The sequence below is a fragment of the Geotrypetes seraphini genome, chromosome 11, assembly GCF_902459505.1.
Source record: "Geotrypetes seraphini chromosome 11, aGeoSer1.1, whole genome shotgun sequence".
Lineage (NCBI taxonomy): Eukaryota > Metazoa > Chordata > Amphibia > Gymnophiona > Dermophiidae > Geotrypetes > Geotrypetes seraphini.
Window position 1 is genome coordinate 30,982,032 of NC_047094.1, and position 14,773 is coordinate 30,996,804.

Below are 14,773 nucleotides of genomic sequence, written 5' to 3' on the forward strand. Positions count from 1 at the left end.
GTCACAGCCTATGTGCCCTCTCTGCGCCTGCGCTACTGGGCCCGCCTAGCGGTCTAAAAGTGTCCCGGCTCTGAGTTATACTGCCACCTATGCTTGCGGAGGACTATTGAGACCTGCATTTCGGGGTCAGATTGTATCATGCAAGTTGGCACAAAGGCAATTTTTAGTGCAAGGTCACAGCTCCCACACTGTCGAATGCTCTTCCCACTGATTTTCGTCTAGAAAACTCTTTAGATAAATTTAAATCCAAACTTAAAACGTTCCTCTTTAAAGATGCCTTTACTCTGTAAATTCCATTTCCTACGAAAATTGATTATCCTTTGCAGAAATCCCAAGACAACCAAAACGCTTCTTTTGAAGCGACCTCCCCATCTTAACCGTACTTCCCTTTCCCATTCCCCTCTTTTATTTTTATTTTCATCTTAGATGTATTTATTAATCTCTCCTTCTCATCCTCTCCTAATGTATCATGTACGTCCATGTGTAAAAGTATTTAGTCAGCTGGGAGCTATTCCTGGCCAGCTAAATGCTGCTAAATATCAGACGGATTGTAATTCACTCTGGATTACACTGTAGGTGGAATATCAAATTTTATAAATAAGGGCTCCTTTTACAAAGCTGCATAAAGGTTTCTACCGTGGGCTGTCGAGGTAAATGCTCCAATGCTCATAGAAATTCTATAAGCGTGGGAGCATTTACCTCGCCAGCCTACGGTAGAAACCTCTACTACAGCTTTGTAAAAGCCAGCGTAAAATCTTTCTCAATGGAGCTTACTGTCTCATCCAGACACACAACAATTGTTTCCTGTACAGTGTTTAAAACGTGTCACATTGGGCTCCTTTTATCAAGCTGCGGTAGGCAGTTAACGTGCAGAATACCGTGCGTTCAACCGCCTGCCGCGCTAGTCGCTAATGCCTCCAGGGATGAGGCGTTAGTTTTTTAGTGTGCAGCAGGGGATAGCGCGTGATGAAATGTCCGACGCGCTAACCCCCGTAGCACACCTTGATAAAAGGAGCCCATTGTGTTTGCAGCATTTGCCCAACTGACAATAATTGTATTGCCTGAATACTATACAGTATATGAGGGATTAGATTTCCTGAAGGATAGAGAGATTTTAAGGTTTGCTCACAGCCTTTGAACCATTCTCACCCCATGTTTCAAACATTTATTAATAAGTTTGTATTCTGACTTTAGCTTATCTTAAATAGTTTTCTTTTCTGCTGTGGCTAAACTAGGGCAAAGGGTTTATTTGGAATGATTCAAGAAAAACTTATCTATTCTGCTAATATTTAACCAGTGCTGTTTTCAGTTATAAAGAGAGAGTTTTGTCAGTCTAGAACAAAAAATTATGTGATTCTTACAAGATTTAGGGGGGCCTTTTACAAAGCAGCAGTAAAATTTATTTATTTATTTTAATATATCTAGTTCACATAAACCTATATGGATTACTACATAACATACATTTCCGAGTACCATAGTCTCAGGCAGGTCAGGTTTTCAGGATATCCACAATGAATATGTATGAGATGGATTTGCATGCACAGCCTCCTTGAGATGCAAATCTATCTCATGCATATTTATGATGGATATCCTGAAAACCTGACCTGCCTGTGGCTCTCGAGGTCCGGAATTACCTATCCCTGACCTAGGCAAATGAATGGCAGGCCCACTTTTATAGGGTCTGATTCTCTAAAGGATGCCAATCTTGGCGGCAGCCTATGAAATAAATGGCTGCCGATTGTGTGTCAATCACACATCTGTGTCCTTTAATGAATTGCATTTTTATTTTCTAACAGACGCTTTAAATATAGGCCTGTATTTCACAGGCCTACATTTAAGGGATGCTTACAGATGGCCAAGGCCACTTCTGGTGGAAACCATGCCCAGGCAGGTTTGGCATCGGTAGGCATACCTAGACGCCTCTATAGGCACGAGTCAGACACCTATATTGTAGGTGACCTTCATAGCATGGATTGTTTTCAAAAACATGCGTCCCAATTTGCTGGTGAGACAGCCTAGAATTGGGATACCATTTCGAGAATCAATCCCATAACTTTTAAGCTCCAAAATTAAGATGAATTTGGATGAAAATAAGTCATAAATGTAGGAGTTTGGCATTCTTTGAGTATGGGACCTAATGTTTGTATTTCTATTCAATGGACGCTCCTGAAGTTTATGGAAAAAACAAATATGTGAAGAAAAAAAAGTGAATAAGGTAACATAACACATACCCATAAATCAGTGGTGTCCAGTGAGGGCTTTCAGGGGATTCAGTGAATCCCCAGCTCTACAACCTTGCTTTTTAAAATTTATTTGTTTACTTTTTACTTGATGCAGTTTGATTTGGTAAGTAGGCAGCCTATTCAACCAGTCAAACTGCATCAAACAAAAAGTAAACAAAAAAACCCCAGGGCTCTTGGGCTGGGGATTCTCTGAAACCCTGAAGGCCCTGACAGTATTGATCTGAATTTGATTGGCTGAGCAGCATGTGCCTGTTGGGAGGGCATAGATGGATAAGGGACATTTTCAGAATTTAGGCACCATTTTATAAAATAGTTGGATTTCTGCGCCAAACTACCATCAGTTGAATATTAGCATTTACATCATGTTTCAGCAACAGTTGCAGAGTAAGGGGGGCAAGGGGGTGGACCTCCCAGGGCGCCGGCACCTCTCCGCCCCCCTCACACCCTCCCTTCCCCAACCCATACTCTTTAAAATCTTCGTCAGCGCAAGCAACTACTCTAGCCAGCTGCTCGCGCCGGCCTGGCTCCCTCTGAAATCACTTCCAGTTCATGGGGCCAGGAAGTGACATCAGAGGGAAAGCCAGTGCAAGCAGCAGGCTGGAGAAGCTGCTCATGTTGGTGAAGATTTTATGAGATATGGGGGTAGGAAGGGAAGGCGTGAGTGTGGGCACAGAAGGAGTGGGTGCAGAGAGGAGGGCACGGAGGGGGAAGGGTATTTTTGTATTTTTCCTACCCTTGCTACATCATTAGCCATAAGTTCCTGTGGCCAAATTTGACTTAGTGGTTAGAGCTGCTGTCTCAGCACCCTGAGGCTTCATGTTTAGTCCCAGCGCTGCTCTCTGTGACCACTTAACCCTCAATTGCCCCAGGTACCATAGCTAGATTGTGAGTCCACTGGGACAGATAGGGAAAATACTTAGAATAACTGATTTAAAACAAAAACAAAACAACTGTACCCCACCCTCAACTTTTCCAAATATTTGGCAGTGTATCCAAATACCATTAACCATTAACACTGTTCTATAAAGGTTGCTTAGCACTAGGCAATCTTTATAGAGGTGGCACTTACAAGGGGCCGCTGAAAAGTTCGTAGCCCAACAAAGTTGGTGTAGCCTCCATCCAGGGCTATACACTTAGGGCTCCTTTTATCAAGCCGCGCTAGCGGTTTAATGCGTGTAATACCGCACACTAAACCGCCGGCCGCGCTAGCCGCTAACGCCTCCCTTGAGCGGGCGTTAGTTTTTAGGCCAGCGCGGGGGTTAACAAGTGATGAAACGTCGCGCACATTAACCCCGCTAGCGAGGCTTGATAAAAGGAGCCCTTAGTCCGGCATTTTTCCCACAGAATGAAAAAAGTGGGGGGGGGGGGGGGGGGGGGGGGGGGGAATTCACTGGACTAAATGTATAGCCCTCAAAGGAGACTGCCCCAGCTTTGTTGGTTGGGCTACGAACTTTTCGGCGGACCCCTCATAGCACGGATCTTAAACAAGCATCTAACTTCGCGCGCCATTTACTGAATCCAAAAACTATAAAGACAAAGTCGTTTCACAGCATAGGGAATAAATGCTGTGAATATAACAAGCAAAAAATAAAAGGAATTGACCCCAAAATATCCACAAAGAAGAAAATCCAGAGGAAACCAAAAAAAAAAACCTCTGTGGAGTGACGATGTTCCTAAATGGACTTTATTTGAAAGTGTCAAAGTTCCAGTGTAAACTAAAGTGCTGGAAAATGCAATAATCAATAAACCCTTCCCCACCTCCCCCTCCCCCCCCCCAACCCTCTCTGAATAGAAGACTGGCTGTTTTGCTGCAACAAATATGAACTTTATTGCCGTTGGACCTGAGCCAGGCGCGAGTTTGATCTGCTGCTCTTTGCTAAAACTTCAGCTGTTTCCTTGAGCGCTGGATGTGATCTCAGCCGTATCCTGGCTCGTGCAGGCCGGGCTCTAGATCTGGAGCCGCGCGGTTAAATTGCCAGGAAGGAAGCGCGAGAGGAGGGAAAGGCGAGGGGGCAACAACGTACAGGCTGCAGCCGTGGACGTTGCTCTGCGTGACCCCAAAGGCAGGAAAACTCTTTTTTTTTTAAATCAGTGAAATAAACACATTTTGCCTCCAAAGGCTGCCTGGGGGGTGGAGGGAGGTAGTAGCTGGAGATCTCCTCTATCCGGTTAGTGTTAACAGGCAGATTGTTCTTGTTAAAACTACTTGACTGTCTTTTCCTTTAAACTGCAGGATTGTAAGACGGCTGAGCAAAACTCCAGGAAGGATGGACCAGTTTTGTGCGTATAATGGCTCCAGCTTAGATTGGGTAAGTCCACAGTAAAGAAAACTCGAGTGTTTCATTGGCATTGAGAGAACTATTTCAGCCCATCTGGTTGCTAATCACAGAACTAAGAAGCAAGTGGACCTTTTCGTGTCTTTTATGGTTCTGGGTAAAGCCAGGATTTGCAGGATGGTCTGCCCTACATCCTGGAGATCCTGAGAATCCTGCAAATCCTGGTTTTTACCATGTTCCGTCTTTTATAGCATTTACATGATTGTATTTGTTGTTCTTCTTCTTGTTTTTATTAATGCCTCTAATTCGGGGGTATTTTATTTATCTTGTCGCCTCCACTTTGCTTTTTTATTTTAATGTTTGTTACCTTCTGTCATCGAACCTGACTCAGGGGTATCTTTGCACAGACTGGGTATCTTTGCACAGACTGGGTACTTCCTTGGTGCGGCTTTACTTGATTTATTTAAAGCAAAGTGCCTAATTTAATTCAGAATGTAGGTTTCAATTAATAACCCCCCACCCCTCCTTTCATTCTGGTAAGATCTGCAGCTTGTTCTCAGTGTGGCTTTTGTAAATAAAATATAGGCCTGCTTCTATCAAGCCACGGCGCTATGCTATATAAGCTATATGGGTTGATTGGTTATTTTATGCTGTCCTCTACTATGCTAGAGGTATTTTTGGATCAACACAACAAAAATCAAAGAAGCTGTAGAAAATGAATTTCCCAGACTATAAGAACATGGTGTTAATAACATGAAGAAAGAACTAGCAAAGTTTGAAGAATGGTCAGAAATTTGGCAGCTAAAATTTAATGCTACGAAATGCAAGGTCATGCATTTGAGCTGCAAAAACCCGAGAGAATGGTACAGTTTAGGGGTAAGAACATAAGCAATGCCTCCGCTGGGTCAGACTTGAGGTCCATCGGGCCCAGCAGTCCGCTCACGTGGCGGCCCAACAGGTCCAGGACCTGTGCAGTAATCCTCTATCTTTACCCTTCTATCCTCTTTTCCAGCAGGAAATTGTCCAATCCTTTCTTGAACCCCAGTACCGTACTCTGCCCTCTGGAAGCGCATAGCAGAAGAGCGGGACTTGGGTGTGATTGTACGTGAAGATCTTAAGGTAGCCAAATAGGTTGAGAAGGTGATGGCGAAAGCTAGAAGGATGCTAGGGTGCATAGAGAGAGCTTTGGCCAGCAGGAAAAAAGACTCTGGTGAGACCTCATTTAGAATATTATATGCAATTCTGTAGACCGTACCTTAAAAAAGAAATTAAAAAAATGGAGTCAGTTGAAAGGAAAGCTACTAAAATAGTGTGTGGTCTTCGTTATAAGGCGTATGGAGACAGACTTAAAGATCTCAATACACTTCTCCCTCCGAATCCATGGTTTCAGTATCCACAGATTTGGTTATTCACGATTTTTTTTTTTAATAGATTTTAATTTTTTGGGCTATTTTTTAAGCCCTCTGAGACTTCCCGGAACTTTACCTGGTGGTCTAGTGGGCTTTCGGGGCAGGAGTGATCTGCCCACGCTCCTGCCCCGTGCAGATCACTCATAGGAAATGGCTGCTGTGAGCTCCCGTCATAGTCTCGAGAGACTACGGGAGCTCATGGCAGCCATTTTCTATGAGTGATCTGCACGGGGCAGGAGCGGTTCCAGGGAGTCTCAGAGGGCTTAAAGTAAGGTCCGGGATTCCGGGGGAAGGCGGGGGGATGGGTCAAAACCGTCCCGAATATTATTTGCGGTTGTTTTAATATTCACAGGCCGGCTCTATCCCTAACCCCCGCAAATATTAAGGGAGAAGTGTACTTTGGAGGAAAGGCGGGAAAGGGGAGATATGATAAAGACGTTTAAATACAATCAGCAAAAAATTGTTCCAGTAAATAAAGTTTTTTGACATTGATCCCTATGAACCCGGAAGTATAAATTCCAGCGCCATTCTGAGCCGTGTGTGAATGGAGCAGGAGAGAATGCGATTGCCCTGATGCAGCCGTTGTTCGGCGAAACAAGAGCCTTGTTGGTGACATCCAGTTCCTTGTCTTTTTTCAGCGTGAGAAGTGCTTTAGCAGGAAGATCTACTTGCTGCTGTTGTTGCCATCGTCAGAAGATAAGTGAACTGTTTTTGTTCTTTTTCTGGCTCCCTGTGCACAGTGGTGGCTTTGGTCCCGTTTTGAAAAGTTACATTTTGAAACGTGTGGAGTTTTTTCGCCTATGATACAGAGCAGGACTGGCTTAAGAACTCATTGGGTTGCCGTCCGTACATTGTTGATAAGTTGGGGCTTTTTCTCCACCTATTATAAATGTACTTTCATGGGGTATCTCCACCACTAGGCTAATAACAATTTTTTGCTGATTGTATTTATATTTTGTTACTGCAATTTTGATTCTTGAGAGACGTTTAAATACCTACGTGGTGTAAATGCGCATGAGTCGAGTCTTTTTCATTTGAAAGGAAGCTCTGAAATGAAAGGGCAGAGGTTGAAGTGAAGGTAGGCTTAGGCTCAGGAGTAATCTAAGGCAACACTTTTTTTTTTTAACAGAAAGGATGGTAGATGCATGGAACAGTCTCCTGGAAGAGATGATGGAGACAAAGACTGTGTCTGAAATAAGGAAAGCGTGGGATAGGTATACGAGATCTCTTAGAGCAGTGGTCTCAAACTCGCGGCCCGGGGGCCACATGCGGCCCGCCAGGTAGTATTTTGAGGCCCTCAGTATGTTTATCATAATCACAAAAGTAAAATAAAACAGTTTCTTGATCTTATGTCTCTTTAGTTATAAATTACAATATTATAATTAAGACTTAGCCAAAAGGAAAGATTTATAAACTATAGAGTTTTACCTCATGCAAAATTGTCATTTCTTTAATAAGACATTAACTATTTTTTTCTGCGGCCCTCCAAGTACCTACAAATCCAAAATGTGGCCCTGCAAAGGGTTTGAGTTTGAGACCACTGTCTTAGAGGGAGGAAGAGATATTGGTTACTGCGGATGGGCCATTTGACCTTTATCTTCCATCATGTTTCTATATTTCTAAGAATAGCCATACTGGGTCAGACCAATGGTCCATCTAGCCCTGATTCCTGTTTCCATAGTGGCCAATCCAGTTCACAGGTACCTGGCCAAAACCCAAATAGTATCAACATTCCGGAATTCCAAATAGTGGCAACATTCCATGCTACCGATCCCAGGGCAAGCAGTGGCTCTCCCCATGTCTGTCTCAATAGCGAAATAAGGACTTTTCCTCCAAGAACTTGTCCATTTTTAAACCCATCTATGTTAATCACTGTTGCCACATCCTCTGATAACGAGTCCCAGGTATGATTGTCATATAATATCAGTAGTGTACAATCTAATAAAACCATCCTCCTTATGAGGTCTTGTTTCTGGCTCATGTTTTCATTGAACTCCCCCCCCCCCCTTCTCTTTCCTGTTTCCTTATTCCTGTTTGCTCATTTTCATCTGGTTACGACGAGCGATATCCGTTCCCGACCTCTCAGATTACAGCACTGTTCTCAGAGGAATTGTGGCTTAGTCATAATATGGAAAGAACAGCTTCATATATTCATTTCATTGTGTAATTGTCTGATTTAGTTGCATGTTTTTCCCGTTGTAATTCTTTAAGGAAGTCCTTGTTTGCTTTTGGGTGTAGGTTTCAGGTTTATTTAAAATTTGATAATATCGCTTATAATACTTCTAAGTGATGTACATTATAAAAACAAGGATACAATATTGCAAATTTAAAACGTAGACAAGATCAAGGAAGGACAAACATGATACAAAAGGGTCAGGGGTAAAACTACAATAAATTATAGGAAAGATACAGAAATGGAAAATGTAAATTAGGTTAACAGCGGAAATGTCTGGAGCCTCCTGTAATTTACATTTCTTTATAAAAAGATGTTATTCAATTGAAGATTTATCGTATATACTCGAATATAAATCGAGACCCCCATTTTCCCCCTCCCCCTGCGGGACAAGAACTGGCGGCAGCCATTCAGAGAGCAGCATGGGGCCAAGCAGGAAGCTTGAAAAGCTCAGCCCTGTCAGGTGCGCTGCTGGCTGCGAAAAGGGAACCGGGGACGAAGAGGCTCAGCACAGGGCAGGGCGCAGAAAGATCACTCCTGCCCCGTACACTGCTGGACCACCAGGGATTCCAAATGGCACATAAGTTATGCGGGGTGGGGGGTGGGGTGGTTAAAAAAAAAAAAAGTCAGCCAGGATGGGAGACAGAAGGCATCCTTCCTGTCCCAGCCTGCCATATCATCTGGGAAGGGGTTGAGTTGATGACCCGAATATAGGACGAGACCCCCATTTTGGGGCCCAAAAATCTCATCCTATATTCGAGTATATACGGTAGTTTTCGAAGGCGTCTTTGTATAGAAAGGACTTCAGGGAGCTCTTGAATCTATCAAGGTTTAGTTCTCTGAGAAAAGAAGGCAAAGTATTCCCTAACTGTGGTGTATATATTGTAAATATTTAATTTCTTCTAGTATTAATTATTTTTTAAAGAGGGGATTGTAAGCAAATTTTAGTCTATGGATCATGGTGTATATGGAATTAAGTTTATCTAGGAATGCTGGTAGATTTGACTGTCGAATTTTGAAACGGAGCAATATAATTTTATATGTAATTTGACGGGGAATTGGAAACCATTGTGCTTTTTGTAGAAGAGGCGTCACATGGTCAAATTTTGGGGAGTTTCTAATGATTTTTATAGATGCATACTTTATGCCAGTTGGGTTTTCAGGATAGCCCTAATGAATATGCATGGAGCAGATCTGCATTCCTATCATCTTCATTATATGCAAATCTCTTTCATGCATATTCATTAGGGTTATCCTGAAAGCCCGACTGGTTAGTGGTCCTCCAGGACAGGGTTGGGGACCACTGCTTTATGCAGCTGGGAAGCAATTCTCTAACTGAGTGTTACATTTGCTTACCACTTGAGTGCATAAGTCAGGGGTGTCAAAGTCCCTCCTCGAGGGCCGCAATCCAGTCAGGTTTTCAGGATTTCTCCAATGAATATACATGACATCTATTAGCATGCAATGAGAGCAGTGCATGCAAATTGATCTCGTGCATATTCATTGGAGAAATCCTGAAAACCCGACTGGGTTGCGGCCCTCGAGGAGGGACTTTGACACTCCTGGCGTAAGTGTTCAGCATGCTATCAGGTTTGCAGGCAAGTGCACCCTTACCACACTCAAGTGGCAGCAAAACTCTAGGGAGAAGCTTCCACCTGTTTAAATTGCACATGTGAGGCTATCTGGGGATATTCAACAGCTCTTGGATGGAGGCACTGAATATCCCCTCTAATCGCTTATACTGAAATCGGCAATGTTGTGGGCAGTCCAGGGGGCAGAGTCGGGGCTGAGTTAGCACTTACGTAGTTAAGTTCCAATATTCAGCATTTAATCAGATAAAGTAACTGGACAAATCAGACTGGCTTTGTACAGTTTCACATATCTTTATTTATTTATTTATTTAATTTTCTATTCCGTCCTCCCCAAACAGCTCGGAATGGGTTACAGGTTAACATACAGGTTACAGGTTAACATACATAATATAGTTAATAGGTTACAATTTGCTATAGTTATAGTACAAGGTTTTGGGTTTTTTTGATACAAGTTTTTATCAACTCGACACATACTAAGGATATTTAAAATATCAACTTGACACATGCTAAGGATCTAATACCAATATACATAATTCAGTGGTACCTCGGTTTACGAGTGCACCGGTTTGCGAGTGTTTTGCAAGACGAGCAAAACATTTGCAAAATTGGTGCCTCGGAAACCGAGCATGGCTCGATTTACGAGCACACCCCCCCCCCCCCGCAATCCGGCACCCCCCCTGCCTTGAACCGGCACCCCCCCCGCCACAATCCGACTCCCCCCCGACACGATTGGGCACCCCCCCGACACTATCCGACATCCCCCCCCCCTGACACAATTGGGCACCCCCCCCCCCCCCGCCGCTTCTTACCCTCATCTGGGCACTCTTGAAGATCGGCCTACTTGTCTGCTGGGCCTTGAGCATCTGAGCATGCTCAAGGCCTGCGAGTTCACGTTCTGAACGTGAACGTGAATTCGCAGGCCTTGAGCATGCTCAGATGCTCAAGGCCCAGCAGACGAGTAGGCCGATCTTCAAGAGTGCCCAGATGAGGGTAAGAAGCGGCGGGGGGGGTGCCCAATCGTGTCGGGGGGGGGGGTCGGATCGTGGCGGGGGGGTGCTGGTTCGAGGCAGGGGGGGTGCCGGATCGCAGGGGGGGGGTGCCTGATCGCAGGGGGGGGGCTTCGAGGGGAGCAATGCCGGTTCTCGGGGGGGGGGGGAACGCATCAAAGCGAGTTTCCATTATTTCCTATGGGGAAACTCGCTTTGATAAACGAGCATTTTGGATTACGAGCATGCTCCTGGAACGGATTATGCTCGTAATCCAAGGTACCACTGTATACAGTTTACAGATTGCAATTTGCCATAGTTACAGTACAAGATTTTTCAATTCAAGTTTTTATCCTAACGCAACGCATACTAGGGATCTAATACTAATATAATTGGAGGGGCATAATCAAAGAAACGTCTAAGTCCGGTTTGGATGTATGGTGCTAGACGCCCAAAGTCAGCAGTAGTAAAATGTTCATTCTCAAAAAAATATGTCTAGAATTTTTTTTTTTTTTTTAAATCATCTATCTGTACGTCCAGGCCATTGATCTTCCAGACCGCCAGTATGTCACTCTTTATACACATTTTCGACCAAGAATTTGTCTAAGTCCCAAATGCCCAGAACAAGACCATTTGGATGTGGGAGGGGCCAGCATTGTGATGGACTGGCTACCCAGACATGGTAACAGAGCAGTGGGGCACCTTACGTGGCATTGCTGTGAACTTCACAAAAAGGGTGCCGCATAAACATCTCACCAGAACTCCCTTATAGGATATGTTGAGCCTCCCCAAAACTCACTATACCGACCTGTCTACAACCCCAATAGCCCTTATGGGCTGCAGGTTGCACCTATATGGCAGTACAGTAGGGTTTGGGGTGGTTTTGGTGGGCTCACATTTTCCACCGTGAATGTATAGGTTAGAGTTGCTTATAGGCCTGGGTCCTTCTATCTATGGTTTACTGGCCAATCTCCCAGGCTACTTAAGAGACCTGTGTGCAGCTCCACTAGGCTTTCCTATACTAGGTGATGATGTTCTGGAGACAGATATGTACATTTTTTATTCCGATCTTTGCGGGGGTGTGAGGGGGTCAGTGAACAATAGGGGAGAGTGTGGGGGGGTCTTTACTTTATCTCTGCAGTGGTTATCTGGTCACTTTGGTACCTTTTGAGCACTTATACCTGTTTTTACGTCATCTAAGTCGCAACATATAAGTTCCGTCCAGGAAGTCTCGTAAAACCTTCGATTATCCCTGCAGGACCATTAAGTCTGGTTTGGTCTTCATCCTGCACACGTCCTACCCTAACCACTCCTCCAGATATACCCTTTTAGCTCTGAGTGCACAGCGGCATTCAGAGGTATAAAAGGTCCCTGGATACGTCCAAAAAATAGGTTTGTTGATCGGCCCTTGGACGACCTGTCTTTTAGGTCATCCAAGTGCCGACTTGGGTGGGTTTGTAGACATGTTTAAATTTTGATTATAAGCCCCATATTGTACAGATTAAATTTGTCAGTGTTTATAGTACAAGATTTTTCAATACAAGTATTTATCCTAAAGCGACCTATACAGACGATCTTCTATCAATATACTTTTCTTGTAATCTATTGGGCGGGGGAGTTATGTGAACAGGTATGTTTTTATTGCTTTCCTAAAGTTGAGGAGCCCTTCAAGGGATCTAATCTGCTGGGGCAGTTGATTACAGTGGCTTGGTATGAAGTGGGGGTACAACCAGGGGGGCATTTTGAGGTGTGTTTCATCCTTGGAGCAGAGGGACCTGTTCGGAAGCTTGGTGGCATGTCATCATAGTTAAAGGATGCATATTGGATAAGTGCCAGCCAGCCACATATGCCCTGTTATTGTGTGCTGATGCCCAGTCATAGCCTGGCATTAAATATCTGGGAATGGTAGCTAAAAGTTGCTAACACCCCCCTAACACTATTCTCTAAGGGTGGAATTAAGTAAATGATGCCCAAAACTGGATACAGGAAAGATCCACAATAAGATAGTATTCTGTAAAGGTTGCTCCATGTCTAACTTTGGAATGACGCTTTGCCTGCTGAAACCTGGTGTAAATGCCCATGGTCAACTATTGACACTTGGGTTCATAAATGACCCTATTCTATAACATTGTGCCTAATTTCTGGAAACACTCCTGATGCCCCCCCCCCCCATGTCCCTACCATGGCCACACCCCATTTTGAGTTGCATTTTAAAAATTTAGATGCGCTTTTTATAGAATAAGGTGCAGGGCAGACCCACACGCAAATCCAATTATTGGTATCTCATGGCTCATTTACTAATTAGTTTATGCCGTATTAGGGGTCTATGCCCAGATTTGCATGCCCAACTTTGAATGATGTACATAGAATCTGGGAGTAAGGGTGCACAAGTGGCAGCCCTTCCCATGCCCTCCCGTGCTCTGCCCATTTGAATGCCCCTTGAATTTTTACGCTTTGCCATTTACGTGGCAATTTACAAAATGCAGTAAGTTGTATATACCTTTGCCACATTTGGTGCCTGCGGTTATGGCAGGTTTGTGGCTATTGTAATTGCAGATGTTTACATGTAAGATGCACTGGTACTGGGTTGGGCTGGTATTCTATAATGGAATCTGGGCTCCCAACTTGTGGTGTCAGATAGAGAATGACACGGTGACAAAATTCATCACCGTTTCCGTCCCCGCGTATAACCGCTGGAAATAATCCCATGTCATTTTCTAGTGTCTGTTTCAACCTCGGTCCTTCTACACCAGCATTCTTCAAAGCAAAGCTTGAGGGTCAGTGGTTGTGGCCATTCATACTCTGATTCTTATGTGAGCCAAGGATAATGAAGCCATTGTGGCATTACTGATGTGATTGGCTCTTAGGCACTGGTGGAATGAGGCATTATGACATCACAATATCTGCTCTGGATACCAGAGACTGTCATTCTGTAGTGTCTATTCAACCTCAGTCCTTCTACACCAGCATTCTTCAAAGGAAAGCTTGTGAGTCAGTGGTTGTGCCCAATTATACTCTGATTCTTTCCTCTCTCCTTAAAGAATGACATGAAAATGGTTTCCCGCGGGGACGGGAACGGTGATGAATTTTGTCACCGTGTCATTCTATAGTGTCAGAGCACCAAAAACAAGCCCCCCCCCCCACTTGTCGAATTACCCCTTAATGTTTCACCTTATATTTGGTATAAATGCCACAATATATTTTGTTTGCATTTTTTTTCAGGACTGGAGCCAGAAACGGCATACCTCCCTCAATCACTGTTTCCTGAGCATTGTCTTGGTTTGGATTCCCTATGCCTACCTTTGGCTCTTCTTCCCGTTTTACCTTCTATATCTTCAACAAAATAGGAGAGGTTATGTCAGGATGTCATATCTCTTCAAAGCAAAAATGGTAATGGAAATCATATGTTCAGATGATAAGGTTCAATAATCAGATCTGACTTATGTTAATTTCTCCTGGCTCATACACAGAAAGCCCCATGTAGCATAGTGACTGTACATTGGAAATGGAATGCCCATATCTATTAAGCTTTTTGTAAAATATACATTAGGACATACAGGAATGACCTGTGTTTCCTGGTTCATACAGATGGAATATACATTTTAGAAACCTGCACATGCAGAAAACGAACAACATTTTTCAGAGATGTACATGTGTAAGTGCCAGCATTTATATGTTTTAAGTGTCTATTTCACAACACATTGTGACATTGCTAACACTTACACATGTACATGATACATTTTAAAAAGCTGTATGTACATTTATTATTACTACTACTATTTATCATTTCTACATCACTGAAGTGGTGAACAATTAACACTCTATAGACTCAGAAGAGCTTACAATTAGAGAATGACACGGTGACAAAATTCATCACCGTTCCCGTCTCCACGGATAACCGCGGGAAATAATCCCATGTCATTTTCTAGTGTCTATTTCAACCTCGGTCCTTCTACACCAGGGATCTCAAAGTCCCTTCTCGAGGGCCGCAATCCAGTCGGGTTTTCAGGATTTCCCCAATGACTATGCATCGAAAACAGTGCGTGCACATAGATCTCATGCATAGTCATTGGGGAACTCCTGAAAACCCGACT

General features: G+C 43.7%; 1 protein-coding gene across 5 annotated transcripts in view; it reads left to right on the forward strand.

Annotated features, from left to right (window-relative positions):
• The first annotated feature begins 4,109 nt into the window (after window positions 1-4,109).
• LOC117369262 (multidrug resistance-associated protein 1-like) overlaps window positions 4,110-14,773 on the forward strand; it is a 92,142-nt gene continuing 81,478 nt past the window's right edge. For 4 of the 5 annotated variants that reach the window (XM_033963560.1, XM_033963562.1, XM_033963561.1 and 1 more), the window contains exons 1-3: window positions 4,110-4,306; window positions 4,477-4,552; window positions 13,902-14,069. In XM_033963560.1, the coding sequence (XP_033819451.1) occupies window positions 4,511-4,552; window positions 13,902-14,069 (210 nt within the window). In that variant the 5' untranslated portion in view covers window positions 4,110-4,306; window positions 4,477-4,510. Of the gene's footprint in view, window positions 4,307-4,476; window positions 4,553-13,901; window positions 14,070-14,773 lie in introns of those variants that run through there. The other variant, XM_033963564.1, reaches the window with a different exon arrangement.